The following is a 27,939-nucleotide window of genomic DNA, read 5'->3' on the forward strand; positions in this document are numbered from 1 at the left end:
AATCTACTTAGCCTTTATGGACTTATCGTCCGCATTCGACCTAGTAAACAGGTCTAAATTGTGGTCTATTCTTCTGGACTATTGCCTAGATGAACCCCGTGTACACTTTTTGGCCTATCTGCACACCGATACAAAAGCTCAAGTAAGGATCGGGATGGCGGGAGAAATCTCTAGGGCCATAAAGGTGGAAAGAGGAGTTAGACAGGGGTGCGTTTTAGCACCCCTGTTGTTCATCATTTATATCAATGGGTTAAGTAACTCCCAAAAATTAGCAACTATGGATGTTCCGAAAATAAGAGGGGGATTGTTACCGACACTGCTTTACGCAGATGATGCAGTGCTTATGGGACTCACACCAAATGCTTTACGCACCTTGGTCAAAACTTTCTCACTGTACATGGATAACTTAGATCTTAAAGTGAATTTAAAAAAATCTTTTATAATGTCCTGTGGGCAAGGGAAAAGACAACTTAGTGCTATTTCGGTAGGAACTGATAAATTACATTCCACAAGCACATTTCCCTACTTAGGAATGGTTTTTGCTGCGAACGGCTCGTGGAGTGGACATTTGGTCCATGCCACGAGCAAGTTCTCAAAAGCCATTAATTCCATTCTTAGTCTCCCACGGCCTAAGAAAATAGGAGCAACTAAAGCGATTTTAATTTTTTTTAAATTGCAGTGTGCCCCGGTAGCAACATACGGGGCGGAGATATGGGGCCTTGGAAAAACGCCCAGCATTCAAACAGAGGAAAATCGTTTTTGCAGGAAAATTCTTTGAGTTCATAGCTCCACTTCAGAGTATATTTGTCATTGTGAATTAAATCTGCACTACATATCAGATTTTATAGCAACTAGACCGGCCTTGTTAGGTTATTTGGAGGAATAGTTTGGCCACTCTAACCCACGAAATCATAAGAGATTGTCTCACCTGTGAGAAAGGGATGACAATCCCTTGGCTCTCTGGAGTCTTTAAGAAACTGAGCAGCGTGGGTAAAGGCCATCTTTTTACTGATCCGTCCAAGATTGAGCCTATAGACAAAAATGAAACAAAGTTCGCACTGTATGCACTTTACAATAAAGAGAGACTAGAAGGGGAGTTAACCAAATCAACCGTCCAGGCCTATGTGAATAAAGATTTGCATAAGCAACCGATCCCACTGTATCTTACGTTACCGATGACAAATTGGGAAAGATCACTTTTGTTCCGTCTAAGGGCAGGTACTGTCAGATTCCTATTGTGTTTTCCATTAGGTTATTCTTTTACAAAATCTATACACAAGTTGTGCCCATGCGATGGAGTAAGTACACAAAACGATCTACATTTTTTCTTTTCCTGCAAAATTTATTTAAAGTATATTAAATGGTTTTTAGTCCCATATTTTAAGAAACAAAGACCACTTTCCTTGGAACAGTCCTACCTGATGCTGCTTTCCCTGTATAATGATGAATTGATATTTCGTGCCAGCACTTTGAGAGTTATTACTCATGTAAAACGATGGAAAACCCTTGAAATAATTTTGGTATTGTGGCTGCTAACTGACATGTAATTTGTGTTTGTTTTTAAATGCAATTTGGAAACTATATATCATTTTATTGGGATTGTGTATATATGTGATTGCTTTTATGGATTTGCTGAAATTCGAATAAAGATTTTAAATCTGAATCTGAAATGGTGAAGTTGTACAGTGCTTTTTCTTCACAGGCACCTCAGGAATGTGTGGGGTTTCCAATTTTCTCTTGTTTGTGGGGATACTGATAATATGGCCTGTTTTAGGGTCCACATGCAGTGTTTTCGGTTTTGGATCAATGGGATCTGGTAGAAACAGTATCTGCTCATTGTGTGGTTAAGGCGCAGATTTTTTTCTGTTCTGTACGTGGTTTAGAATTGTGCTCTGGAGCCTTTGAAGGGGTTTTCAGGTCCTTCGGCTTCGGTTTCTTGTCCGAAATCTTTTTTGGATCCTAAGGTTTCTGAGGTGTCTTCGGGTCCGAGGCCTTTTGGTGCCGATGTACTTGGTGCCAATGCCTTTTTAGAGACAGCGGGATATATTCCTGCTTTCGGTGCCCACAGTGCTTTTGGGGCACTGATGTGTGGCTCGCTCGGTTTCGAGCCGTCAGAAGGCTTTTCCTTTGTCTTCAGACAAGGGGCTGGAAGCGGGGCTTCTGAAATTTTCTTGTGGTCTCGACTAAGGCCTTCGGGCGAAGTTTTGACCGTAGCCTTTTTTTTGGGGTGGGGTAGGGTCAGGGGCAGTTGTACTCACTCGTTGACCTGAAGTGTTGTGCTCATCTGAGTCGTCATCGGCCTCTGATACGATGTCAAGCTCCTCTGAATCCTCTGGGATGTCGGGGCCTTCATCGAAGATATCTTCTGGCACCAGTACCGATCGTTACGTCTTGACGTGTTGTCGAGCCCGGCGATCACGGAGTTTTCTTGGACCGAAAGGAGGTGCAGACCTGGCAATGTTTTTCTTCGTGTTCTGGCGAGGGACAAAGGTTGCAGACCTTGTGATGGTCGCTGTGTGGAAATTGAGCTCCCCACTGGGGGCATTTTTTAAATGGAGTCCTTTCCATAAGTCGTAGGCCCAATTGGCGTCGATAGACCAAGCGGCCTGCGTCGACGACCAGAACCAGGCATTCTTGAGTTAGCCCGTCTAAGTACGCGAACAAAATACCGTCAATTTGTGATGTTTTGTGCTTCAAAAAGAGGTTTGGAAACACGGTACCGAACAACTGAAGTTACAACCCGAACCCGATGGTGGAAAAAAACATACTAAGGATGGAGTCAATGCCCATGCGCAATATCGTCCAAGGGAGGAGTCATTATCTCGTGACTACAAAGACTTCTTCCAAGATAACAACAAGCTGCAACCATCCGAGCCGAACACCAGATGGCGATCTATGCATAAGTATGAATTCTACAGCTCATATGCCTCAATATATAATAATATTTTCTTGAATAGATTGTGTGAGTCAATGATTGACCCTTGATCCAGTACACATGACAAACATGTAGACATTTCTGCTAAACAGGATAGCAGGTCCTTTCTAATTGCGGACAAAGTATAGGGGGAATCAGCTACCTGGGACCATTTCATTTGCCACATATCATTGGATGGTTGCATATCCCTAGTGCTGGCCAGGGTGTGGGAATAGGCCACCAGTTTAGCACAGAAGGATTCCCTAGTGAGGCAGAGGTGTTTGTGTTCACTCTACAACCTGTTATTAAAGATCATATCTCTGAGGAGTTGATAGTCTCAGATTTAGTAATATATAATATATATGACTAGAATGGAGCAGATTATTTTCAGCATTGCCCCTTCCTATCGGATTTAGACCTTCCATTAATTGCTCTAGGTCATACTCCAAGTAGAGTGCCCTGAGCTGTAAAGCAGCTTCTGTCCATCTTTTTATAGCAGGCAATTCTAGTAGCGGAATACCTCCCGTCTCATCCTCCTCCGTAGCTAGGTTGACCTCCTCAGTATCCAGGGGCTCGAAGGAGGTATTAACCCCTTAGCTGCTGATGACGAGCTCAGCTCGTCATCAGCCATGGGTGGCGTGTGCTGATGACGAGCTGAGCTCGTCATGTAACGTGGCTTTTTAAAAAAAGCCGCACAGCGCAAAAATCGCCGCAGCAGCGATGCGGTTAAAGACCGCTGCAATTACCAAAAGGGAGAGGCTATAGTTCTTTTCCAAGTGATCTTCTAAGAGCATGATAGTTTGGACATCAAACCCTCATTGGCTCCTCTCACATAGACATTGTAAATACAAATGCTAGTGAAATATTTTAAACCACTAGGCGAATGGCCAAGATATCATGGTAGTCAGTGTGGAGTTCCTTAAGTTTGCAATCTAAACCTGGTCTAATGCACAGTCAGCACTCCTGATGGTCGCCTGGCAAGGCCACGTGTCGCATGAATTGAAAAGTTTAAATAGACATGTTTAAAGAGTTTCCATGCCTCAGGTTTCCTGGAACAACCAGATGTTATACAATTCAATAAAATTGTTCCAGTCAGGCAGTACGGCCTTTGATCTAGAAACAGCCACATTCAAGGAGATTATAGACACCATAGCTTTAGTTTGGATAGTGGTGAAAGATGGCTGACGGGCCAGAGAATCAAGGTTGTCAGCTAGAGCAAAAGCTTCACCTGTAACCGAGTCGTCTTGTGGGACGCTTGAGGCTTTAGAAGAGCAAGAGATACCATACTTCTTACAGTCAGGAGAATATAGAAGCCGGTCAGAATCTAGAGGGTTATTGAAAAACAGGGGTTGTCAGTCTACATCCCTGTGTAGAGGATCCTTCCCATTTGTGAGGCAAGGGAACATGCAGATTGGTTTGACAGCTGTGCTCCGGACTAAAGTATTTGAATCAAATACTGGTTCTGAACATGAAGGTAGTTCTAACATCAAAAGCCACTAAATTATTGACTAGATCCCGCTTTCTAAGAGTTAACTCAATACTATCAAGATTGGTGGCAAGTTGTGAATGATTTCTAGCTCCAAGGTAATCTATGAGTGAACGATAGCCCTCGCAAATCCAGTGGATGGTTTTGTTTATTAATGCATCCTTGCCTTCTTTATACATGGGATACGCAAGATTGGGGACGTTAATCAGAAATATAAAGCCGCTGGAATTGAGAACCAGGGATCCCAACTGAGGGATGGGATTTTGCGTCAGAACTGGGGAGTGCCTTGTGAGTTTCAGGTGCCCCATAGATATGATTTCTAATAGGGCTGGGAAGAGCTTGGAGTTTGCACAGGCCTATGCTCGTTGATATGTTTTCGTCCCCTAGCCCCTCTGACTGTTTCTGCAAGGGGCGACACCTGGGTGGAATCATGGCATACTGAATTTCTAGTCTCAAAGGACCTTTATTTTCCCCCAGGAGTGTGTGTTGCATGTATTTTATCAGCAGGATGAGCTATCTATTAAGTGTAGTAGAAAGGCATGACAACAATTTTGATGTCCCTCACTGCACCCCTAAGATCTTTAGTTTGCTGTGAAAGATGGCCTACCGCTCCCGGGGGAATATATAGCAGGGATTGTTACCTTCTACTGGTCTATGAAAGTGGCAAAGCCTGGGTCTGTTCAGCAAGAGGCATATAGCGATTACTGCAGAAGATAGAGAAAAAGGAGCTGCTGACTAGACAGGTAATTTATAGGCTCTAAAATAGAGTTGCCTGAAACAGAAGGGATGTTAAAGCTGCATTTGCTACTGAGTTGACCTTTAAAGTGGCTCAAGATAGTATGAGCTTCTTTCTTGTGTTTAGATGTTGACCCTGCATCGTCTTGGGATTCCAGAGTACTCTTTTTTTTGGGGGATGTTTCCCGGATTGACATGCAGCTTATTATCGTTTTTATTTTTTGTCTTAACCCTGGGCTCGGCTTGGGTTCGTGAATCTTTACTAATTAGAGATTCGACCTCCTGTATTAGAAGGTATATCTCTTTAAGGGTGCAGTCAGGCTTGGTAGAACTTTTGGGGTGTTTGGCGATGCCCTGGGCTTGGTCAGATGTCTTTTGCTTACAAATGATGTAGATAAAGGAAATACTGTTGTGAGGTCATGCTCTAACCAGTGAAACCTTGCCTGAAATTTAAGAATATAAAATGCGATGAGCCAATATTGGGCAGTATGCCCTACCAACACTCAATCTGTTTCGCACAACAAGGGTGAACATGTGAGCAGCATACGCCCAAATCCAGGATTAGGTATGTTTCAGTAAACCAGGCTTAAGTTTTGTTGCATAAATGACAATACCTTACATATCCAGATGCTCGAGCCAAGAGGGTAGGTCCAGCCCAGCCTCCTCTGGACTGAAGGGCATGGACCTCGTCCCGGGCTTTGCCCTGGTGCATCCCGCACAGTGGGACTGCAGCATACATAAGTAGGTCAGGTAAGATGTAGGTCAGGTAAGATGTAGCTCAGGTATGGAACCGGTACGAGGTTATGGTATGTGTGGTCCCCACGGGCAGCAGTGATCACCAGCGGCTCCCCTCGCTAAAACAGTAGATGTCAGGAGTAGGGTAATACAATGTCCAACACAAACGGGCTGCAGTAATTTGCAGCAGCGTTGCCCCGCAGCAGATCGGCATTGTGAAAGTACTTGGCAAGTTAGATTTTCATCTCTGAAAATATGTTTTGAGGACGAAAACTGCATGTTGAAAAGCACCAAATCAAACCAACCGCACCCCTTCCCAAAACCACACTGCTTACATCCGACTGCTCCCCTTTAACAGCAAGTAACAGAAAAGTATTAACCCACAAAATACAGACTCGGTCACCTAATAAAGAACTTAAAAATTCGAAATCTCTTACTTTCAAACTTAGCGAAAACCAAAGTGCATTCCATGTAACTTAGAAATAAAGTACTCTTAAAAAAATAAAGAAAAGGAAACTTGTGGTGAGTGCGCCCCTTAGATAGTCACTGTGATGTCTATGGTGATCCAAGACTAATAGCAACATATTAACGACATGGGTCCTACCAATGCTGCCTAAAAAACTAGGCAGACCAGCAAAAAGGAACCAAACACATTCTTCCAACACTGCATAACAATATAATAAATTAGGGTACAGATCTATTTAGAACTTGTCAGTGAAGTGCAGCTCGAGTCCCATGGCAACACAGGCACAGTGCCCATTTCAGTGCATACTCATTGCACTTAAGGGGTGCACGGCAATAAACAATGAGGTTATGGAAGGAATGCTAGAATTAATTGCAGACACTGGCGATCTCTGGGACTGCATGCTAGTCCACTGCTTTTTACCCACTATGCCACACTAGATAGACCTGCCGAATGCAGATTATTCTTAACCCAGCACCAACAGGAACAGTCCAGCAAGAACTACCAATATTAAATTAGTCACTTTAAGCCCAAGTGTTAACCATGTAAATGTATTTCCCCAGCTCTCGACTAGGCATTTTGACCTTGCCTAGGAACTTAATAAAGATGCAATAGTTTGAGTATTGATCAATGCGCTTTTTTAGCGTGAAACCCTGATCAAACAGAACAAGCAATGTCATGACGGTAAATATTTTAAAGGCCGAGTTAGTGTCAAAATTAAGTGCTAGAGGTCTAACAGCATATACTCTATTTTAATGCTTACGAAAAAACAATTACAGTCCTTCTATTACCTGATGACTTAGGCAAAAATTCATACTTGATCTATCTGCCATAGGGCATACGCATTTGAAAGAATTTTCTTCATCAACGCCTTGGGAATATAAACATACGTATCAATATAATAGCTGCATATTCTAACAGAAGAGCCAGGTGAGAGGGGCAACTGATAGTTATGATTATAGCCACTTGCTAATCATACCCTCAATAAGGATCTCTCAGCTTTCATTCATTCGGTTTATTTAAGGTCCCACCATTGTAAAGATTCTCCCACTGTTCACCTTCATCATTCAACATCAAGGGGAAAATAAAGTTGAAACGGAGAAAGAGAAGTAATCTTGCATCAAGGAAAAAAAATTCACATTCATCCGCCACTACATTACCTTGAAGGCTTAAGGAACAGATTATGGCTATCCGCAGTGGATGGACATACCTTTCTCATCATGTGTGCAGCTGCTTGCCAGCCCCTGGTTCCAATGTGTTTATTGAAGGAAATGTTGAGGTGTGTAGCCGACTCGTAATATTCAATCATGTCAAACAATGCTGATGCACCCTGTGGACAGAAACAGACAAACCAGTGTTTAGGTACATAGGCAACACACTGCAGAACATAAACAGAATATATAATTAATAAAGACCCCAAGTTAAAGACTGCACAAACTGGGTGTGAAAATAGTGGCATTGTCGGAGTTGAACCAATTACTATTGTTAGAACAAAGGCAAACAAATCAGCCTGCCCATTTTTGTAGTTGTGTCTCTTGAGCAAGGTCTAAACACAGTACAGCATGCATACACCAGCTGACTAACATATGCCCCAAGAAAAGATGAGGGAAACTGGAATACAGATTTGGAACGAAGGTAAAAGGGAAATTGAGGAACACAGATGTTTATAAATGTATCAATGAATCCAGCTTTCGAATACACAAAACTTATCAGGCAACCTAAGAGAGGCCTCTGACAAAGTGTGTGTGAGAGAGAGAGAGTGTGTGTGTGTGTGTGTTTGTGTGGGTGTGTGTGTGTGTGTGACAGTGAGAGAGTGAAAGTGAGAGAGTGAAAGTGAGAGAGTGAAAGTGAGAGAGAGAAAGTGTGAGAGAGAGAGAGTGTGTGTGTGTGTGTGTGTGTGTGTGTGTGTGTGTGTGTGTGTGTGTGTGTGTGTGTGTGTGTGCGGGTGTGTGTGTGTGCGGGTGTGTGTGTGTGTGTGTGTGTGTGTGTGTGTGTGTGTGTGTGTGTGAGAATGTGTGTGTTGCAGTACTACGAGATCAGCAACACCATATGTGAAATCTCTAGCTGCAAATCTTTCTTAATTGACTTATTAGGTACAGCCCCTTTGTTTCCAGTAATGTTAATACATTAAGGTTGGCAAGCCACAGCGTCAAAAGTGGGATAAACCGAGATAATATTGTTTCAGTGGAAGGGAAAGCATCTTAAGTTGTATTAAAACTCCTATTACTGGGGAGGAGCTTAGCGCGCATCCAAGATGGGCGCGTGAGCACAGGGCTCCCGAGACCCTCGCCGCCTCCCGCATCTATCCTGTCACAAATCCTGATATAGACGACAGGTTCTTCTAGATGTCACCCTGCTGACACGGAATCTCTTTCCAGAAATCGATTTGGCTGCCGGGAACCAGACTTACTCCACCTCAATACTTCGCGGCCTACATCGATGAACAGCCCGGGACTCGAGTCCCCGAGGTACCCAGGTGGCAATTGAACAACAACGGCCAGAGGGAATCGGCCAGTGCCCCTGCAGTACTTTCGGTTTCGCTTTTGGTCTTGGTCTACTATGACTTGCTGCCTGTTGACTCTGCTGGCCCATGACCTGATACTGACCGTACGCTTGTCTTCCACCCTTGTCCCTGGACTCTACAAGTCAGCTTTGCGAGGAGCCATTCAAACCAGGTCCCAAAGGCCCCGTCGGGGCTCGCTGCTCAATATGGCGGGCAAGCCGGAAAGCGAGAAGCGGGCCACTAAGGGTACGTACCGAGGGGTTACCACCCAATTCAACACTATGGACTGCTTCACCCGCCCAAAAGGATCCCCCAGTGGTGTGGGTAAAGTTCTGGACGAGACTGGGGATGGCTCTTCCGCGACTGAAGAACTGACATTGAGGGACGTCATGGGCACCATTGCAAGCATGAAGACGTCCATGGGCCAGCAGTACGAGACACTGGCTTCGAAGATTGACACTGTGGCAATCGACGTTAATTTAATCAGGACTGATCTTGCGAAGACCAACGAGCGGGTCAAGTCCCTGGACATTAAAGACCGCCAGTCTCACGACCAACGTCTCCGATCTTCAGACTGAAGTTCGCAATCTTCGATCTTCTAACGACTTGTTCGCCCGTCGGCTGGATGATTTCGAAAGTCGGGCTAGGCGCAACAATGTGCGTATCATCGGGGTTCCGGAGAAGCCCACTGAACTATCTACAGATCTCCTTGAGGAGGACCTCATACTGAATCATTTGACCCCCAAGGGCCTCAGCAACTTTTTCGCAGTGGAGCGTGCTCAGAGAGTCCCTGGTGGAAGTATAAACCGGGTGCCACTCCGCGGCCCATCATAGCCAGGATTTTCAATTTTCGGGACAAGGACGCTATCCTTCAGGCATCGCGGACCAACGGTCCCACGAAATTCGAAAATGCAACGATTGGCTTCTACCCAGATTTTACGCAGGCTGTACAAAAACAGCGGATGGGATTCATGGGGGTGAAACGGCGACTTAGGGACATGGGACTGTAGTATGCCATGCTCTTCCCTGCCCGAATGCGGATTGAATATAAGGAACGTGCGCTCTTCTTTGACCGACCCGAGGTCTTCAGTGACTGGCGCGATACTTTGTCGACGCATCGAGATCACCCGGAACAATCGAGGGGCGCTGAAGGTGGCTCGGAGGAGCAGGAGGAGTGAGAACTGACTGGCGTGTGTGCTCTATAGACTTACAGCAGTGGTTCGATGACTCTTTTGTGTACATATATTGGCAACTACCCGGGGGCGGTGGGGATTCGGGACTCTTCCTCCTCTAGGGGTTTCTTCTCTTTTTGTAGATAAGTTTTTTAATGGGGCGACAGGCACACTGCAAGTTGAGGTGGCTTTTTGGTCCAACGCAGGGGTGCAGGGTGGAGGGGTGTGTATTGGGAATTTCTCTGGGGGTGGTGGGGGGAACTTGTTGTTTCTTGGTTTATTCCGAGGCCACATATTGCTATATACTTTGATTTCGGTGCCTGTTTCTTTGTGGGGGGAGCACTGTCCTCATTACCGGGATGGGGGGTAGGGGGCTGAGGGTGCTGAGTTGGAATGTCAACGGTCTGGGTGACAGGATAAAGCGGGGGATAGTTTTACAGTATTTGAAACGTCTTTCCCCAGATGTAGTGTTGTTGCAGGAAACACACCTGATAGGGAACACATGCCATGCATTGAATAGACGGGGCTATCGTCTGGTGGCACACTCTGGATTCACTACTGGGTCGAGGGGGGCTGGCGTTCTTGTCAGAAACTCCCTCCCCCTGGAAATAGACAACACTGTACTAGACGATAGGGGTCGGTATGCTGCTATCATGGGCAGGTGGGAGGGGAAGACGATCTCCATACTTTCTGTGTATGTCCCGCCAGGTTTGCAGTCCACGACGTTCTCCGATTTGGGAAGGGTGGTGTTGGATCTCCCCGAAGGTATACTGGTTGTGGGTGGTGATTTTAACTCGGTTGTCTGTGGTAAGGAGGACCGCAGCCCCCCAGGGATCTTCCGAAATTGCAGTCTTGGATGGGTAACTTCCTGGACGCACTGGGTCTGGTAGATTGTTGGGAGGCAACTGCACCCCGGACAGGCACAATATACCTTCTATTCGGGCACACATGGGAGTCTCGAGGCTTGACTATATCCTAGTGCCGGCGGTGCAGATGGTCTCGGTGAAAGAAATTCGACACGTGGCCAGGGGCATCTCGGACCACTCCCCACTCTGGCTTACTATTGATATGCAGATGGGAGCTGAGGGTCGGGTGGCTCCGATTAACCCCGGGCACCTCCGCAATCCTAAAACCAGGGCCGGGGTGGTTCAATGCATGGACTACTACTTTGTCGAGAATGTGGGGTCGGTGTCCTCCTCCATCTCACTGTGGGAGGCCTACAAGACGGTGGTCCGTTGTCAAACCTTGTCATTGATCGCCAGTGCGAAGAAAAGTAAGAATGAGGAGGTGGTACGATTAGAGAATGAAATTACTGCTTTGTTAGAGGAACTGCAATCTGGGGTTATACAGAAGGGGCTGCACGTTTTAGCCCTTAAACAGTCTGACTATAGGGCTCTGGTGACTGATGCGGCCAAGGCAATGAGCGTGAGCAACAGGGGCGTTTGTATGATGTCGGTGACAAAGCGGGAAAATTGATTGCTTGGTTGGATAAAAGGGATAGATTGAATCGGGTTGTGCTGTTGTTGAAAGAGTAGATGGGGTGCGGGTTGTGGATCCGGTTGAGATAGTTGGAGTCTTTGCCCACCACTTTCAGAAGGTGTACGCGCCGGTTTCAGACAGACCGGAGGAAGACTCGCATTTGTTACTTAGAGATATCGCATTGCCTAGCTTGTCTGATTCAAACAAAGAGCTTATGGAGGCGGAATTTTCCAACGATGAAATAGCGCTTGCCATCCGCTCCATTCGCTCGGGAAAAGCAACGGGCCCGAATGGCATCCCGATCGAACTGTATAAGTTGTGTCCCGACAAAATGGCGCCACACCTTCGTCAAATGTTTCGAGAATCGCGAGATGTCGGATCCCTTCCCCGGGATCAGAGACTGGCGTCCATTGTTGTCATTCATAAAGACGGGAAACCCCGTGACCAATGTACATCGTATAGGCCGATATCGCTTCTTAACGCTGAACCCAAGATCTTGGCAAAACTTTTGGCAAATCAGCTGGTAAAGGTGATCGGTGACTTGATACACCCAGATCAGTCCAGGTTCATTCCCCATCGAAATACCGCACTCAACCTGCGTCTTCTTCATGGCGTATTGGCAAGGGCGGGGTCGCTGCGCGAGCCGGCCATCTTGGTCTCCTTGGATGCCTCGATGGCCTTCGACACGGTGGAATGGCCGTATTTATGGGCGGCCCTTGCAAAATTTGGTTTCGCCCCCGGTTTCATCGGGTGGGTTAGACTCCTGTATGAGCAACTGCTGGCCCAGGTGGTGGTCAACGGCAGGGTCTCGGAATCCTTTGCTTTTCGCACTTGCCCTCGAACCTCTCGCCGCTTGGCTTCGATGGGAGCCCTCACTCAAAGGTATTAGGTGGTCCCCTGATTTTGAGGATCGTATATCGTTGTACGCGGACGACATTTTGCTATACCTCACTTCCCCCCGAAAGTCGTTAGGGGTATTGTTTGACGTTCTGAGTTCATTCGGGAAAAATTCAGGCCTGGTAATTAATTGGGCTAAGTCTTGTATTTATTCGCTCACTGGAGAGTTATCCCCCCTTGCCGCGCGCGTCTGTCCGATACCGATTTCGCATGTCGGATTCAAATATTTGGGGATCTTTATATCGTTGGACCCCATTGCACGATATGAGAGGAATTTGCTTCCTCCGCTTCTCCGGCTTAAATCTGACGTGACCGCATGGTGTGGCATGCCGCTGTCTCCGGTGGGAAGGGCAGCTCTTTTCAAGATGATGTCTCTTCCCCGATTCCTGTATGCCATCCAAAACACGCTCGATCTTGTACCTGCCAGTTACTTCCGCGAGATTGAGAGCCACCAGAGGAAGCTCATATGAGGCGGGCGACCTCGCATTGCATTGGCGAAGCTGACTCTGCCCTGGTATGCGTCCCAATTAAGTGCAATTAACCACGCAATGTACGGCCCCTTCCCAAATCCCGTATTCGAAATGGATAGGTGGCAGTTGCCGGGAGGTTACTACAATAGGGCGCTTTACTCCAGATCAGCTAGGAAGAATTTGACTGGGCCCACCGGGGTTGCAGTACGGATGTGGGGTAGTGCAACCACTGCTACTAGGTGGTCGGACAGATTAACTAGAGCTACCCCGCTTTACGCAGCAGAGAGACTGGGCAATCTCTGGACGACGAAAGGATTCGAAAAGTGGGATCTTATCGGTATTAGCAGGGTCGAGGATCTCTGGGTTAAGAACAGGATCAAGACTTTTGACAAACTCAAACTGGAATACGCGTGAAGTGATAGGGAGCACTTTCGTTACATGCAGATCCACCATGCGCTTGGGTCGGTCTTCCCAGTCGGAACCGTTATCCCAGAGTCTTCTCCTCTCTAAGACAGAGTGCTTGACGGACACGTCCCGATAGCACCATTTCCCTCATCTATAAAAAACTTATCAAAGATAGATCAGACCTACTTATACAGCTTTGGGGTGCTTGGACCGGCGATGGACTGGAGTTGGACGATGAAGATTGGCAGGCTGCGATATCTTCTCCTAAGGAGGTCGCGATTCCGACGCGTCTCCGGCTGGTGCAACTAAAGATTCTACATCGAGTCTATGTCACGGGTCCACGCCTGCTGCGTATGGGTTATTCTGTTGATGGGTTGTGCCGGCGTGGGTGCGGTATGCCTGCTACTTTTCTTCATATTATATGGGAGTGTCCAGATGTTGTGGTATTTTGGAACCGTGTGCATGCTGTTATGGAAGAGGTAACGGGTGTTTCGTTGTTGCCGGAGGCCAGGCGCTTTTTATTGAATGTATGGGAGCCGGATGACTACAATGTGGCTCAGACTCAATGGGCTACCCTCAGCAATATGGTAGCAAAAAGGGACATAGCCCAACTATGGGGATCTCAGAGAGCACCTCTGGTCTCAGCCTGGTAAGAAAACATGGACTGGTGCATGTTCAGGGAAAAAACTGTATGTCGCTCGGGGTAGGCCCAAGAAGTGGGGGAGGATATGGCACCAATGGAACTCGTATCGTGGAGAGATTTGCACCCCCCCTTTTGTGGAAGTCCCGGACATACCTTTGTCCTCGTGACCGCACATTCCCTGAATGTTACATAATACTATTTATGATGTGCTCGCCCACTCCCGGACCCCCCTCTCTCCCGAGATCTTAGATCCTTCTATCGCATATGTCCTTTCAGATGGGATTGCCCCCCCCCGCCTCCCGGGGACAGACACTTACCGTATAGTTTCATTGCCTCGCTAGTTTTTCTGTTTGTGTTTCTTGTTTCTTTATAAAATGTAAAATGTGAAACCTTTAATTTATCCTCCCTACCGCCACAGGATCTTCTAAAATGTTGTGCGCAATCGCTGCCGGGCCCTTGGGTCGTCGGCTGATGAGCTGTGTAACAATGCAACTTTGGTTTTCATTGCTAACGGCCGGCCCCTGTGGTTGTAGGTCTGCAACTGTATTATCCTTATTGTATAAAGGTTTAAAAAAAAACAACTCCTATTACTAATTCACATTTTATGCTCTAGATGCCCCCTTAATAGCAGAGATCACAGATAGGAGCATCTGCTACGCTCTCAACAGGAAGTCACAAGTCCCACTTTTGCCAAGTACTGCCTCAGCCTTACAGTAAAAAAAAAATTACAAAAAAAAGAAGAAAAACGTTTAAAACCAAAATTCCTTCAAGACATAGTATTTACAGTCAATTGTATAATCTTAGGCAAAGAGCCTGCAAGTGATAAGAGGAGGAAACTAAGACAGTTGAGCAAAAGTGAAGCAGCATAGTAAACACATTTGAAACCGAAAAGCTGAAAACTAACTTTTGACCTTTATCAAGTTTTCGTCTTGACCCAGTACTGCACTACAGAGCTTAAGCAGGGAGAAGCACCATACCCAGTGGTAGATTTATTGTACACACTGGATACAGCACAAAAAATAACTAAGCTAAAAAGGAAAAGGAGAAGGTTATTGTCCAAACTACGCAAAGAAAAAGAAGATACTATTTGGGTAAAAATAAGAGAAGCTGCTATTCATGGAGAAATGAGGCAATTCTGGTCCCTCATAGGCGAGGGTGCGGAATGAGAACAAGCCCCGCTCCCATTGCTATTGAGGAACAAATATGGAGGGATTTTGTCTCCAACCTCTACGCAAGTAATAATGTAGAGATCCCTCAAGTGTGGCGACAAGAAATGAGTGAGCCATTAGAACCTTTTACTGAAAAGGACATAGATTTGTCCATTAGTGGAATGCGCCATTCCGGGGCCATGGGCCCGGACGAAGTGCCCATCAACGTTTTAAAACAGAACAGGGCTAAATGGTGCAAGTTACTCTGTCCAGTCTTTAATATTTGCTTACTAAGTGGTGAGGTTTTACCGTCCTGGAAGGGAAGTATCCTGGTGCCGTTGTTTAAAAAAGGAGATCGCCTATCCCCCCAGAATTACCGCCAGATTGCCTTACTGGATGCAATCGGCAAAGTTTTCACAAGATGTCTGCTCAAGCGGATAAATACTTGGGTGGAGCACTCGGGTGTTCTTCCACTTGAGCAGACGGGTTTTAGGAAAAATCACGGTACCCTGGACAACTTGGCAGCCCTTCAGGTAATAACAGACAAATATATCGGAGCCAGAAAGGGGAGAGTCTATGTGGCATTCATAGATTTCTCCACGGCCTTTGATAAGGTTGATCGTCAACTACTGTGGTGAAAGCTACACGCTCTGGGAATGCCCCGTGGTCTCTTAGGTCTGGTACAAGACTTACACGATAACACATGGTGCAGAGTATTAATGGGAGGGGAAAGAGGCTTATCCCAGCTCATACCATCCGCAAATGGCCTCAAGCAGGGCTGTCTTTTAGCCCCCCTCTTATTTTCCCTTTACGTTAGTGACCTTCCACATACTATATCCGCAAGTGAAGGCATTGCTCCACGTTTGGGAGATTCATTTATCTCTTGCCTAATGTACGCGGATGATATACTGATTTTAGACCTCACCCCAAAAGGACTCAATAATCGTCTTCAATTACTACATACTTTCTCCGAAGAGCATTTCCTGAAAATTAATATTTCTAAAAGTAAGGTAATGTGTATGGAGGGGAGAAAAAAACTGAGGTTAGATAACTTCAGCTGGGAATTGGGAGGTCAAAAATTAGAAAGAGTGTCATCTTACGTATTTTTGGGCAAGGTTGTTAAAAGCAATTTAAGCAATAAATCCCATATTGAAAACAGCACCCATAAGGCAAAATCTCAGGGAAACGGCTTAAGAGCACTATATAAATCAACTGGTAAAAGGCACTTTGGGTATCTGTTGGAGGCATTCCGGGCAAAAGTCCCCCCAACTCTGCTTTATGGCATAGAGTTTATCGACTTAGTTGAATGGGGTTTCTTAGACACTGTTGAGGGATCTCTCTTGAGAAGTTTGATCTCGGCTAATAATAGCTGTAGTACAGCTGCCCTTCGTCTAGAACTCGGGCTAAGAAGCAGCTGGGCACAGGGTTTGGCAGGAGTCATTCGCTGGGTAATATGTCTGATCAAGGGAAAGCCAGCAACATTAAGATCCCTAATCAAAAAAGAGTTGATGGGCCCACTAAAAGAGTATTCAATGCTTATAAAGAACTACAGGAAGGCCCTCATACTCTTGGATTTGCAGGAAGTCTCCCTCCTAGACCTTTCCACACAACAACTAAAGCTCACACTAAAACATGCCACCTGGAAGTTGAGCTATGAAAGGGATCGTAATCTGATTTTACAAAAAAAGGGGACAAACCAAGCTGTTGATTCTTGTTTGTTAAGACAAATACAACCTTATGTTACTTGGAATATGCCCCATGGCTTGCACCGCTTTTGGCTTCTCCTCAGGCATGACCTACTTCCAGTGAACAAACTACTGGCCAAATGGCATGGCACATCCAACATATGTAACTTTTGCAACAGCGCAATCCAAGACTCCATACATGTTTTATTAGTTTGTCCAGCACTAATGGCCCATCGTCGGCTGTGGGTAAAGCCCGTATGTATTCAGCTTGGTATTCTATCTGCTCGATCTTTGATTGATGCAATCTTTTGCCCTCCGAATGAAATCTTTTGCCATAGAATTTTTAATTTTTTTAAATGTTTCTTAGAATTGTATTAGTTGAATGGCATGACATTTTGTATATTACTGTAGAATTGGTGGATAATATGTGGTTTTATTTCGATATGTTTAATCCTGTATTCTTGTAATATGTGGATCTCTACGGAGTTCCAAAATCATATTTATAAAATAAATATTGAAATATTGTACACACTGTAAAGGTCAAGAGTTTAAGGATCTACAAGCCTTAATGGTTGGCATACGGTGATTCGATCAGTTGGGTATCTCAGAACTTGTTAATGCTTTGAGAATGAAGGATGCAAACAGAAAGGTGATGTATGGAATGCATGAAGTACTCTAAGCTACGGGAAATTACTTGAGGCCAGATCCCAGTCTTTTCTTTTTTTATCCATCATGCCACTGTAGGCAAAGACCCATCATATGCAAATCAGTTCTGGTCTAGCTCCGATAGCAGCAATTGAACCAAAAATACAGAACCAAGGGCCATATGTAGGAGACCAAATACCGGTCGATAACTGCCGATTTCGGCCGTTACTGACCGGTATTTGGTGTTTGACATGTAGGGGGCTTGAGATTTAAATCCAGATGTAGGTGGCACAGTAAACAGTGCCACAGGCCCTTAAAAATTTGTTATTTACCACCCAATACTATTGGGTGGTAAATAACGAATTCCTGTGTACATGCACATCTGTGCATGTACACCTGTGCCATGTGGCACACATACATGCCCTAAGGGCATGCATGTGTGTCACATGACAAGCCAGAAACAGGGGTGCTACAGGGTGTCAAAGTGACACCCTGTCCCCCTTGGCAACTTGGTATTTTTACCGATTTGGTAATTACCGAATCGGTATTTGCCATTGATTTCTATGGGCTTCAAGGCCCATAGGAATCAATGGCAAATTACCGAATCGGTAAATACCGAATCCTACCGATTCGGTATTTGATACCGAATGATTACCTACATTAGATTTACCGATTCATGAAAGGAACGCAACCAACCCCCAGACTAATTTTGGCCTACTTCACTCCATAAGTGAAAAATAGCCTGATTTCTATGGCACAGTAAGCAGAGGACCCATGTTACTCATGTCTGGGAATAAACTCGCCTCAGGATGTCTCACTGAGGAAAGCAAATATGTGATGGGTAGTATGATTGAATTAATCCAAGCCACAGGTAATTAATAAGGTCTTATTCCAGTATCAAAGAAGAGCAGTCTTGGAGAGGGAACCAGCGGAGGTTCAGGTAAGGCCTTGTTGAGTCCCAATAATTTAGACATTCCAGTGTTAGACATTTTCCATGAAATTGTTTTTTACACATAATATTCGTATTTTGTGGAACAGTATCCAAATTATAAGAGAGAAATTGTTTGGCAAATTTTAAAATATCTAAAAAGTTAACAATAATTACTCTGGTAGCTACCGCAAAGCAGTAGCATCAGTGATGACAATTACAGCGCTTTACAAACATAGGTTTTAGTTTAACATGTCTATGCTCATGCAATATGGGGCAAATCTTAAATGATAAACATTCTACGATGGACAGTAGCTAACGTGACAATTTCGGTTTATTTGACATCCATCCCTACATAGCCAATTAAGATCCCCTATTGGCAAACCATCTAAATGAAAATTACAGAACAATCGGTGTACTTTCAGATCCAATTTTGCTTGGAGATAAAACTTCCAAAATGCGCGTTAGGTGAAGTGACAAACCAGCAACAGTTGTTTATTAGTTAAATAGCATGAAAGATTAGCAGGAACAGAGTCTTTACTGTAGTATTCAAGTTTGACTTTAATTGGTCCATTTCCTTTTAGGACTGAACCTACTAGACAATGCAGCTGTCTGGTTTTCTAACATCTTGGGGACATTACGAAAGCTTCCATGGGAATGCATTCCGCCCAGTGCTCACCATTGGCTTTGTGATTTGTAACTCACATTTGCTAGATTTCAATTTGCTGGCTCTATTTGTTATAGGCAGTCTAGCTTTAGTTTGTCCCTTCCGTTGCCCAAACCCTATTTACTGTATTCTTCCACAAGTGCCAGTTTCTATAACCAATTCAGTTCAAAAGCTTTTATTCGATTTGTAAAACAAACCATACAAGCAGAACAAGTTTGCATATGTTACGTTAATTCCAAAAATTTCATCAAAATTGCTAGATCTAAAGACTTTTTAAAACCATCATAAACATAGTATGTGATATTCTAAAAACATGATTTGACCCATTAAAATTAGGATTTGGATGATACACGGTCTGTTTCCTAATACAAACTAAATTCATTTATGGTACATACAGATATACGAACAAATCTACAGACAGGAAGCCAAAGTTAATAACAATAGAGAGGACGTGGCAACCGTCTTGCACTCGATTAACTATTTTGTGCAGGATTATTACAATTCAAATAACTTATACCAAAAAGTAGAACTATGCGTGCAGCGGGAAAATAGGTTCTGCAGGCCTATTGTGAATTTCAAAAGAGAAAACCAGATGAAGATCAGGTCATCCCAGTGCACTGCTACAGGTCACTCTAACTGAGTGTACTAAATTAAACAGTATTTTCAATTACATTTCAAAAACATGTTATCAACATTATCTTGATTTTCACAAAAAGCAATTTCAAACAATTGAACAGAAATAGTCCTTTTGGTTTAGAATCACATGTCTTTATGTAGATTCAGATATTTCAAATTCCAGATTCATAGGATAAGATCCATGAAGATTCATGTTGAGTTTCAAATCAAAAATCCCAATGCATTTCGGGCAAAAACAGCACGCCCTTCGTCAGGGGGATCTGTACAGATTAATATATACATGTCAGGACATTTGTTTGCAAAGGCATTTTCTAAACCAAAAGGACTATTTCTGTTCAATTGTTTGAAATTGCTTTTTGTGAAAATCAAGATAATGTTGATAACATGTTTTTGAAATGTAATTGAAAATACTGTTTAATTTAGTACACTCAGTTAGAGTGACCTGTAGCAGTGCACTGGGATGACCTGATCTTCATCTGGTTTTCAAAGTTAATAACAAGGCATGATCAGATGTATCAAATGACTATGGCTTTCCTGGCAGCTGTACATTTTAGTATATAGGACGCTACGAAAAAACAGATATCCAGATCCTTTAACCCCTTCCATGCTCATGACGAGCTCAGCTCGTCATGAGGCACAGTTGAGCTGTGCTTATGACGAGCTGAGCTCGTCATGAATAGAGGGATTCATGGGATGTCAGCACAGGAGGGGAATTGCCTTAGCAGCCAAGGTGTTAAAGAGCATAAAAGCTGTAAAGCATTCTTCGTAGAGCGAACATTGTTTTTTAAAAAGATGGGTTTTAAATATAGTACCCTAAAAGAATGATAACATTTGCAAAACAATAAAAAATGGCAGCAGCTCTGGCGTGAAATATTATCGCTGGACGGTATCAGATCTGGCTTTCATTACAGGGAATGCAACAGGGTGGTGTACGATTCCCAACCTTAAGCGGGTTAAAACAAACCGGTGAGAATTACGGGTGACACCAGAGAGGTAAGGTTGGAAACCGGTATTTAAATTGCAATCCCGATAAAGCATCACAGATTGTAACGTGCCGGACACCCTATCGTGACACTCCTTCTTGTAGTGTAAAAACCTTTGTTTTATGTCTTTTTGGGGGATGGAAACAACAGATTTGGGGTCAAGAAAAATGTCAAACTGAAATAGAAGATGAAACTGTTAGTGTATGTACTTTAGCCACTTAATACGTGGGGAGTGGTCCAACCTGAGACAATCCAGGATTATCTCCTGGGTAAATTGTGTTTCAGACTTGACCCAGATTGAACGCCATAACAGCAGGGGACGCAATGCTGCTAGATCCGAGATGCGATTGATTCCGACTTCTTCGTGAATCAGTTCTACAGATGCTGAGGTCGGTACACATAGCAACTTTCTAAGGAACTTATTTTCATCACTATGCACAGTAGGATCAATGCAATGACCCCACACCCCCGCACCATACAGCGCTGATGTGACACATCTTACATTATAAATGTTCATCATGTCGATAATACTCCTCACCCCAAGTTTGGAAGAAAATTTAAAAATACTATTGGTGGACCTCGCCATTTTTAAACTAATGTTGTCGAACTCAGATTGCCACATCCCGTTGCTTGCGTAAGTAATGCCCAAATAGCAAAAGGTTTTGACTTGTGTCATCTTGACTTTTTCTATAAAGAAACTGGAATTAGCTTTCTTGGCTTTCGTCCCGCAAGACATTACAAAGGATTTAGATTTGTTTACTAATAATCTCCTACTTTCAATAAACAGCATGAATCTGTCGATAAGACGCTGTAAACCAATCTGTGTGCGAGACAATAACACAGCGTCGTCCGCATACAATAAAATTGGGACCGGTTTTCCTCCTATCAATGGTGCATCTGCGGGGATCTGGCGCAGAATGGGATCGATTTGGTTAATAAAAAGAGAAAATAAAAGGGGAGCCAGTACGCAACCCTGGCGGATGCCTCTTGAAACTTTGAAGAAAGAGGTACATTCGCCTAGGGAACCATAACGCACCTTGCATGACAGCCTCTCATAAAGCCTGGCCAGGAAATGTACAATCTCCTTGGGTGCACCCTGTTCTATCAGAACCTGCCATAATATAGGGTGGTCGACCAGATCAAACGCGCTGCTCAGGTCCGCGAAGCAAAGAAACAGGCTGCCTTCTTTGACTTCCGTACATTTGTTAATTAAGAGATCTAGATTTACACATCGTTCTAGTGTCCCCATGCCTTTCCTGAATACGTATAGGACCTTGGTTAAAATATCCATGTCATTTGCCCAGGTTTCCAATCTCTTCAGCATGATGCGGCTCATTACCTTAACTGATGCATCCAACAAAGAAATAGGGTGATAATTGTGCGCCTCCGATTTACTGCCTTTCTTGAATAATGGTATGATGACCGACTGGCCCCAGGATGGTGGAAGGCAGCCCTCTGCTGCTGCATTGAAAACCCTCACTAAGATAGGCGCCCACAGATTCATTTCGGTTTTGAGTAGGTCTATAGGTACTCCGTCAGGACCTGGAGCCTTACCTCCTTTACTATTGGACAGGCCTTCGTAGACCTCATCCAGACTTATTCCCAATGGTAAGGGCAACCAAGCAGAATCCTTATGGGCCGGGGTTTCCAAGGCCTTCCACTCAGGATTGAAAATGTTAGTGTAATGTTCTATCCGTGCGTTGCAAGCTACATAAGATGTTAGTTCCGGGATGCCATCTGTATTTAAAAAGGGACTGTTAATAGTTTCCCAGTAGAGTTTACTGTTTTGTGTTTCAGCTGCTACGTTTAGATTATGCCATGCTTCTTCTTGCAGGACCTTTTTCCTGTTGGAAAGGGCCACCTTGTAATTAGCACGCAATAATTTGATGTTAATATTACTGCGAGGTTTATTACTTAGTGCCTTTTTAAGGTCATGGAGGGACGAGGTGCAATGTTTGTCGAACCAACCCATCCTAGCTGCTTTAGTTTTAGGCTGTTTCTTTGTGTATATTCCTTCGATGTTTGTATTCATCCTGATAAAATTTGAAAGCAGGGTTGCAGGATTGATGACATCTCCAAGACAATAAGTAATCTCATTTCTACATAATTCTACTACCTCCTTGTGTTTTTTCACTGTATCGATTCCCGCCCATTTAATCCTTGGGCCGCTCAGTCTCGTGGGGGCTATGTCCATGGAGCAGGATTCCTTAGCGGATGACTTTGTACCCCATCCCAATAGAGTCAAGGAGATACTGTTATGATCGCTAAGGGTTTTTTCCCTAACCCACAGATTGGTATATTCGCTATCGTTGGACATCAGAATATGATCTATATTGGTGTTGGCATTCCTACCGGTGAATGTGGAACAGGTGAGATTGAACTTATTTTTATTACAACTAAGCAGATCTAGGTCAAATATGACCAACAGTTTATTTATTATCGTGCCATAGTTACAATGTGGGAAGTGTAAGCAGTCCGAACTGTCTGCCACGCCGCTGTTACCCATCTCTTTTCTAAAACCACAGGGGTTACCCATAGCTAGAGGGCATGGCTGAATATTAAAGTCACCAGCCCAGAGAATGGATGCCAGTCTACATGAAGATGCCAATACCCTTTTGATTTCGCTTTCCAGGGGGACTAAGATATTTCCCCTAGAGGCGTCAAAATTATTATTGTAAAAGTTTACAAGAATTAGGTCTTTACCCTTGTTGGATTCTATCCGTAGCACCTGACTGTGTGTTCCAACAGTAGAGTATTTTTTAGTTTTAAAGTTAATCAACTTGTTGGAAATTAGTAGCAGTAAACCCCCCTTAGCTCTGCCTGATGAAGAATTAGAGGCATGTAAACTATAAGATGAATAGCCTTCTACATAGATAGGTTCTTGACATCATGTTTCTTGGAGACAGATTATGTCATAGCCGGCCCCAATAAACTCGTTCCAAAATGGGGTATTCAGTTTACCTGCAATACCAGCTATATTCCAGGTAAAAATTGTGTACCCCACAGCTACAGCTGGTGTTAAGATATCACTTTCTCTTTGCAGGGTAGTCGTTGTGTCAGGGGCACCCAACTTAACGCCTGTAGACACTACCAATGACTCCTGTTGGTCCACTGATAAATCTTCTTCTATATCAGATATCCTACCTTGATTTGAAGTACCCAATATCTGTGTGGTGGTGGTTGGGTCATTTAGTAAATTTGGTACTGTAGGGGTTTCAGAGTAAGTAACCGAGGTACCCCTTGGCTTCACAACTCGCCCTGGGGCCCCCTGGATCGAGTTACTACTGTATAGGATGGCTGACGGTCAATCGACCATATCCAGGCAATTGTATCTATTACTGACAGGAATGCCTCGCCAACCCCCCGTTATATGATGGTCACTGCTAGGGTACCACGGACGGTGTTCCCAGTCACTACTCCTATTCCTCTGTGTATGCCAGGGACCCGCATAGTTCCAGGGGCGCTCAGTTGGTTGCACCCAATTTGGAGCTATCGGGTGCTGACGCTCAGGTGGTTGTACCCAGTTTGGAACTATCGGGTGCTGGAGCTCAGGCGGTTGGGCCCAGTTTGGAACTATCGGGTACTGGCGCTCAGGTGGTTGCGCCCAGTTTGAGGCTATCGGGTGCTGGCGCTCAGGTGGTTGCACCCCGTTTGGAACTATCGGGTGCTGGCGCTCAGGTGGTTGCACCCATTTTGGAGCTATCGGGTATTGGTGGCTACGCACATGTGGATAAAAGAAGGAAAGGTGATAAGCATCGATACCCCCTTTCTTGTCCAAAGCAGGCCAAGAACAAATGTAGTCCACAATGTCTGAGTCATCACAGGTTACAATGATGCAGTCTCCCTGTATACTTCTGGGTTCAGACCCGATCCACAAGACTCTACACGCTGCTGAAATTCGACTTGTGTGGGGGGGTTGTAGGGGCCTATTTATACTAAGCCACTGTGAGACTTTGTTCCTAAGGGACCAGGACGGCTCCTCTTTATTTATAGGCAGTTCCGGGACCCCCGTAAGAATGACAGTGTAGGGGGATGCTTCCGGTGACAGGTGGACAGGGCGTTTGAACTTGTGACCCCTCTTTCCCTCATCCAGTCGATTCGATGGTGGGTGCTGGGACGTTAATGGAAGGGTGGGCCTTTGGTTCGATAGCTGGGTCGATCCCTTGTTAGTGATAGGCTGGGTGGGGGTGGGCTGGGAGAGGGTGGGCTGAGAGGAAGAAATAGTAGCCGTGGTCTCGGCCGTAGACCCACTCCCCGGGATAGTTGATAAAGGGGGTTTCTGGCCTTTTGGGCTTGGTTTGATTAGGTTGAGCTTTTGTCGCCTTAAAGGGCTTGGCTCCACCATCCAAATGAGCCCCTTGAATTCCTGCTCTAGAAGGATTCGTTATACCCACCCCAGGGTTTGTTTGACCCAAGCTATGCTGAATTGGGGGCTTCTGGGAAAGTATTGCAAGCTGTTTTTCCAATCGACATTATGCTCCTTTCTAGGGGTTGCAAAAAATGCTTTAATATTTCCCTAAAATTCGCTAAAAGCTGGGAATTAGCACTACATGAGCTACAAATACCACCCTCCTTACCGTGGTCATTAGGTTTACCGTAGGATCTAGTGAGTTAATAAGTGAAGTAATGGAATCACTTGGGGCACCCAGCAACAAAGGTATATTTAGGTTTTTTTTTTTAATTGCCCTTCTTCCTAACTTTGCCCTGTTTAGGTATAGCACCCCCCTTTGCCCCCTTAGGCAGATTCTCGGGACCTGGGTCTTCAGATACAATTAGCTGGAGGTCTGGGGTTTTCTCAAGGTTCCCCGTAGAATCAAAATCAGAAGTGAGAACGGAAGCGGACAGGTCGACAGATTTCGGGATAGAGTGGACCTCTGCCATGGCGTTTGATTGCAGTAAGACCGGAATGGGCGAGTCTAGTTGGAGTGGGGATAACGCAGAAGCTAAGGGGCCCATAGAAGATCTCCTAGCAATTGCCAGGTCTTGTGACACCCTTCGCTCCAGCAGGGAAATGCTTAAGTCAATGGCATCATTGGTTCTGGAAATGAATTGGTCAATTGGTCCAGTGATCAAAGCAGTTTTCATAGCTGTCTTACTTCGAGACCCCCTTGTCATGATGGTACGGCAGGTTTCTTAGCACAGAAATTGTGGGGTACAGGTAACTGAATATCAAGAAGCAGAAAAATAAAGTAACTTCAATGGGAAACTTGCAGGCCGGATCATGCAGCCAAGAGGGGCGGCCCAGCCCAGCCTAGCTCAGTCTAGAACGGGCTCAAACGGGCCCGCCCTTGGCCCGGGCTTCGCCCGGCGTCCCACAAGACGGGGCTGATGGTGATTTTAAGCGCCTCCTGGTGCTCCCCGGTGACGCGGTTCACCGCAAGGGCCTCTGGACACTTAAGTCCGCCCCTCGCCGGATCCGCTCGGCGGCCCCGCTAAGGATATTAAAGAACAGCCGGGCAGCGGGAGACGGGCGGTCGGGTCCGCGCTGGCTCAGCTGTGCAGGGAAGGCTTGGTGCACAGCGTGCAAGTAATTACGGATGCAGGCAAAAGCGGCAGCAAAGTCGTAGGAGATTCCCACCCCTCAATGGGGCGGATGGTGATTTTAAGCGCCTCCTGGTGCTCCCCGGTGACGGGGTTCACCGCAAGGGCCTCTGGACACTGAAGTCCACCCCTCGACGGTCTCCGCTCGGCGGCCCCGCTCAGGATATTAAAGAGCAGCCGGGCAGCGGGAGACGGGCGGGTCCGCGCTGGCTCAGCTGTGCAGGGAAGGCTTGGTGCACAGCGTGCAAGTAATTACGGATGCAGGCAAAAGCGGCAGCAAAGTCGTAGGAGATTCCCACCCCTCAATGGGGCTGATGGTGATTTTAAGCGCCTCCTGGCGCTCCCCGGTGAGGCGGTTCCCCGCAAGGGCCTCTGGACACTGAAGTCCGCCCCTCGCCGGTCTCCGCTCGGCGGCCCCGCTCAGGATATTAAAGAGCAGCCGGGCAGCGGGGGGCGGGCGGGTCTGCGCTGGCTCAGCTGTGCAGGGAAGGCTTGGTGCACAGCGTGCAAGTAATTACGGATGCAGGCAAAAGCGGCAGCAAAGTCGTAGGAGACTTAACAGGGGGCACCAGATAAACCAAGAGGCATCTGGGTTGATAAAACTAACTAAAGACAAGTGATGCCAACGGTCTTCTACTTCCATTATTTTATTTGTTGAGACAGATACTACTAATTATCTATCTCAAAACATTATGGATTGTACAGAATCAATCTCACACTATTATAACATTCATCTAGTGGCTATTAAACCAACTAAAATAGAAAACACACAAAAGATTGTTATGTTTTGTAACTTTTCTTTTAAAAGTCCTTTTTCATTTTTTTACATCATATACACAAATCAACTGGTCAAACAATTTTTAATCTTGTGTGAAACAATCTCCAACATTCAAAAACCGAAAATTCTGCTTTTATTAACCCTTAATCCATGGGTTATATATGAAGCCCAATTATTTATCTCCAAGGAAAATACTGGCAATGTCTTTACTGGCCTAATTTCCTTTTTCGAACACCCAAGTATCAAGGAGCATAAGAAGCAAAAATCAATGTCTTTGTAGCTTCTATACAAATAGTACTCCTAAGGCTTCTATCCATGAAATTTCAAAAATCAAAAAAGGTGTCGAAATCGATGGTAAACGTCGACGCATTTCGGCCTGTCAAGCAGTTTCAGGCCTCATCAGGACAATGAGCACCAAAACTCATAATAATTAACCGCAGCTTAGTTTCAATTATCTCCTAGCCCAAATCCGGCTAAGGTATCCAGGGGTTATAGTTTTTGTCAAAAAAGTAAATTTCTCCTAGCAAACAGCGGGTTGGAATTCTTTAGGAACGCACAGCTTGTCCAAGTCTGTATATCCTAATGATCGCCAAACTGGTAATCCAAAACCCTTGCTCCTTACTCGTTTTAAACTGCAAGTAGAGTTCGCCAGAACATTAAGACGAATCCACGTATTCCCAAAGGCGCCCGAGTCTTCTACTACTCGGCGTTCAAAAACACTGCTGTTTCTATAACCAGGCCTTTAAAGCTTGTTCTTATCTTCTCACATTTACTGTGCAATCAAAGACATAGGTCAAATGTCAGTCTCTGTCTTCCAGGGAGCTTGATGTTTACTCTTCTTTATCTGACTTTAACGTGAGAGGATTTATGCGATAATCATGCTGGCTACTGGGGTCTGCTTGAGGAAGGCTGTAGGATGTTAATTTTTTCTTCCAGCACAAAAGATACACAGGTCTTTAAATGAACTGTTCAGATATTTTAGAATATATCTGAATTAGAAATGCAAAGATGAAGCACATTTTTGGG

At 45.0% G+C, this 27,939-nt stretch overlaps 1 protein-coding gene across 1 annotated transcript in view; it reads right to left on the reverse strand.

Moving 5' to 3' along the window:
- Positions 1 to 27,939, reverse strand: part of PPP1R37 (protein phosphatase 1 regulatory subunit 37) — a 682,383-nt gene that overhangs the window by 462,321 nt on the left and 192,123 nt on the right. The window contains exon 5 of the mRNA XM_086938453.1: positions 7,544 to 7,663. Coding sequence (XP_086794579.1) covers positions 7,544 to 7,663 — 120 coding nt within the window. The remainder of the gene's footprint in view (positions 1 to 7,543; positions 7,664 to 27,939) is intronic.

Source organism: Lissotriton vulgaris, chromosome 9 (assembly GCF_964263255.1).
Source record: "Lissotriton vulgaris chromosome 9, aLisVul1.2, whole genome shotgun sequence".
In the NCBI taxonomy this organism is placed as follows: domain Eukaryota; kingdom Metazoa; phylum Chordata; class Amphibia; order Caudata; family Salamandridae; genus Lissotriton; species Lissotriton vulgaris.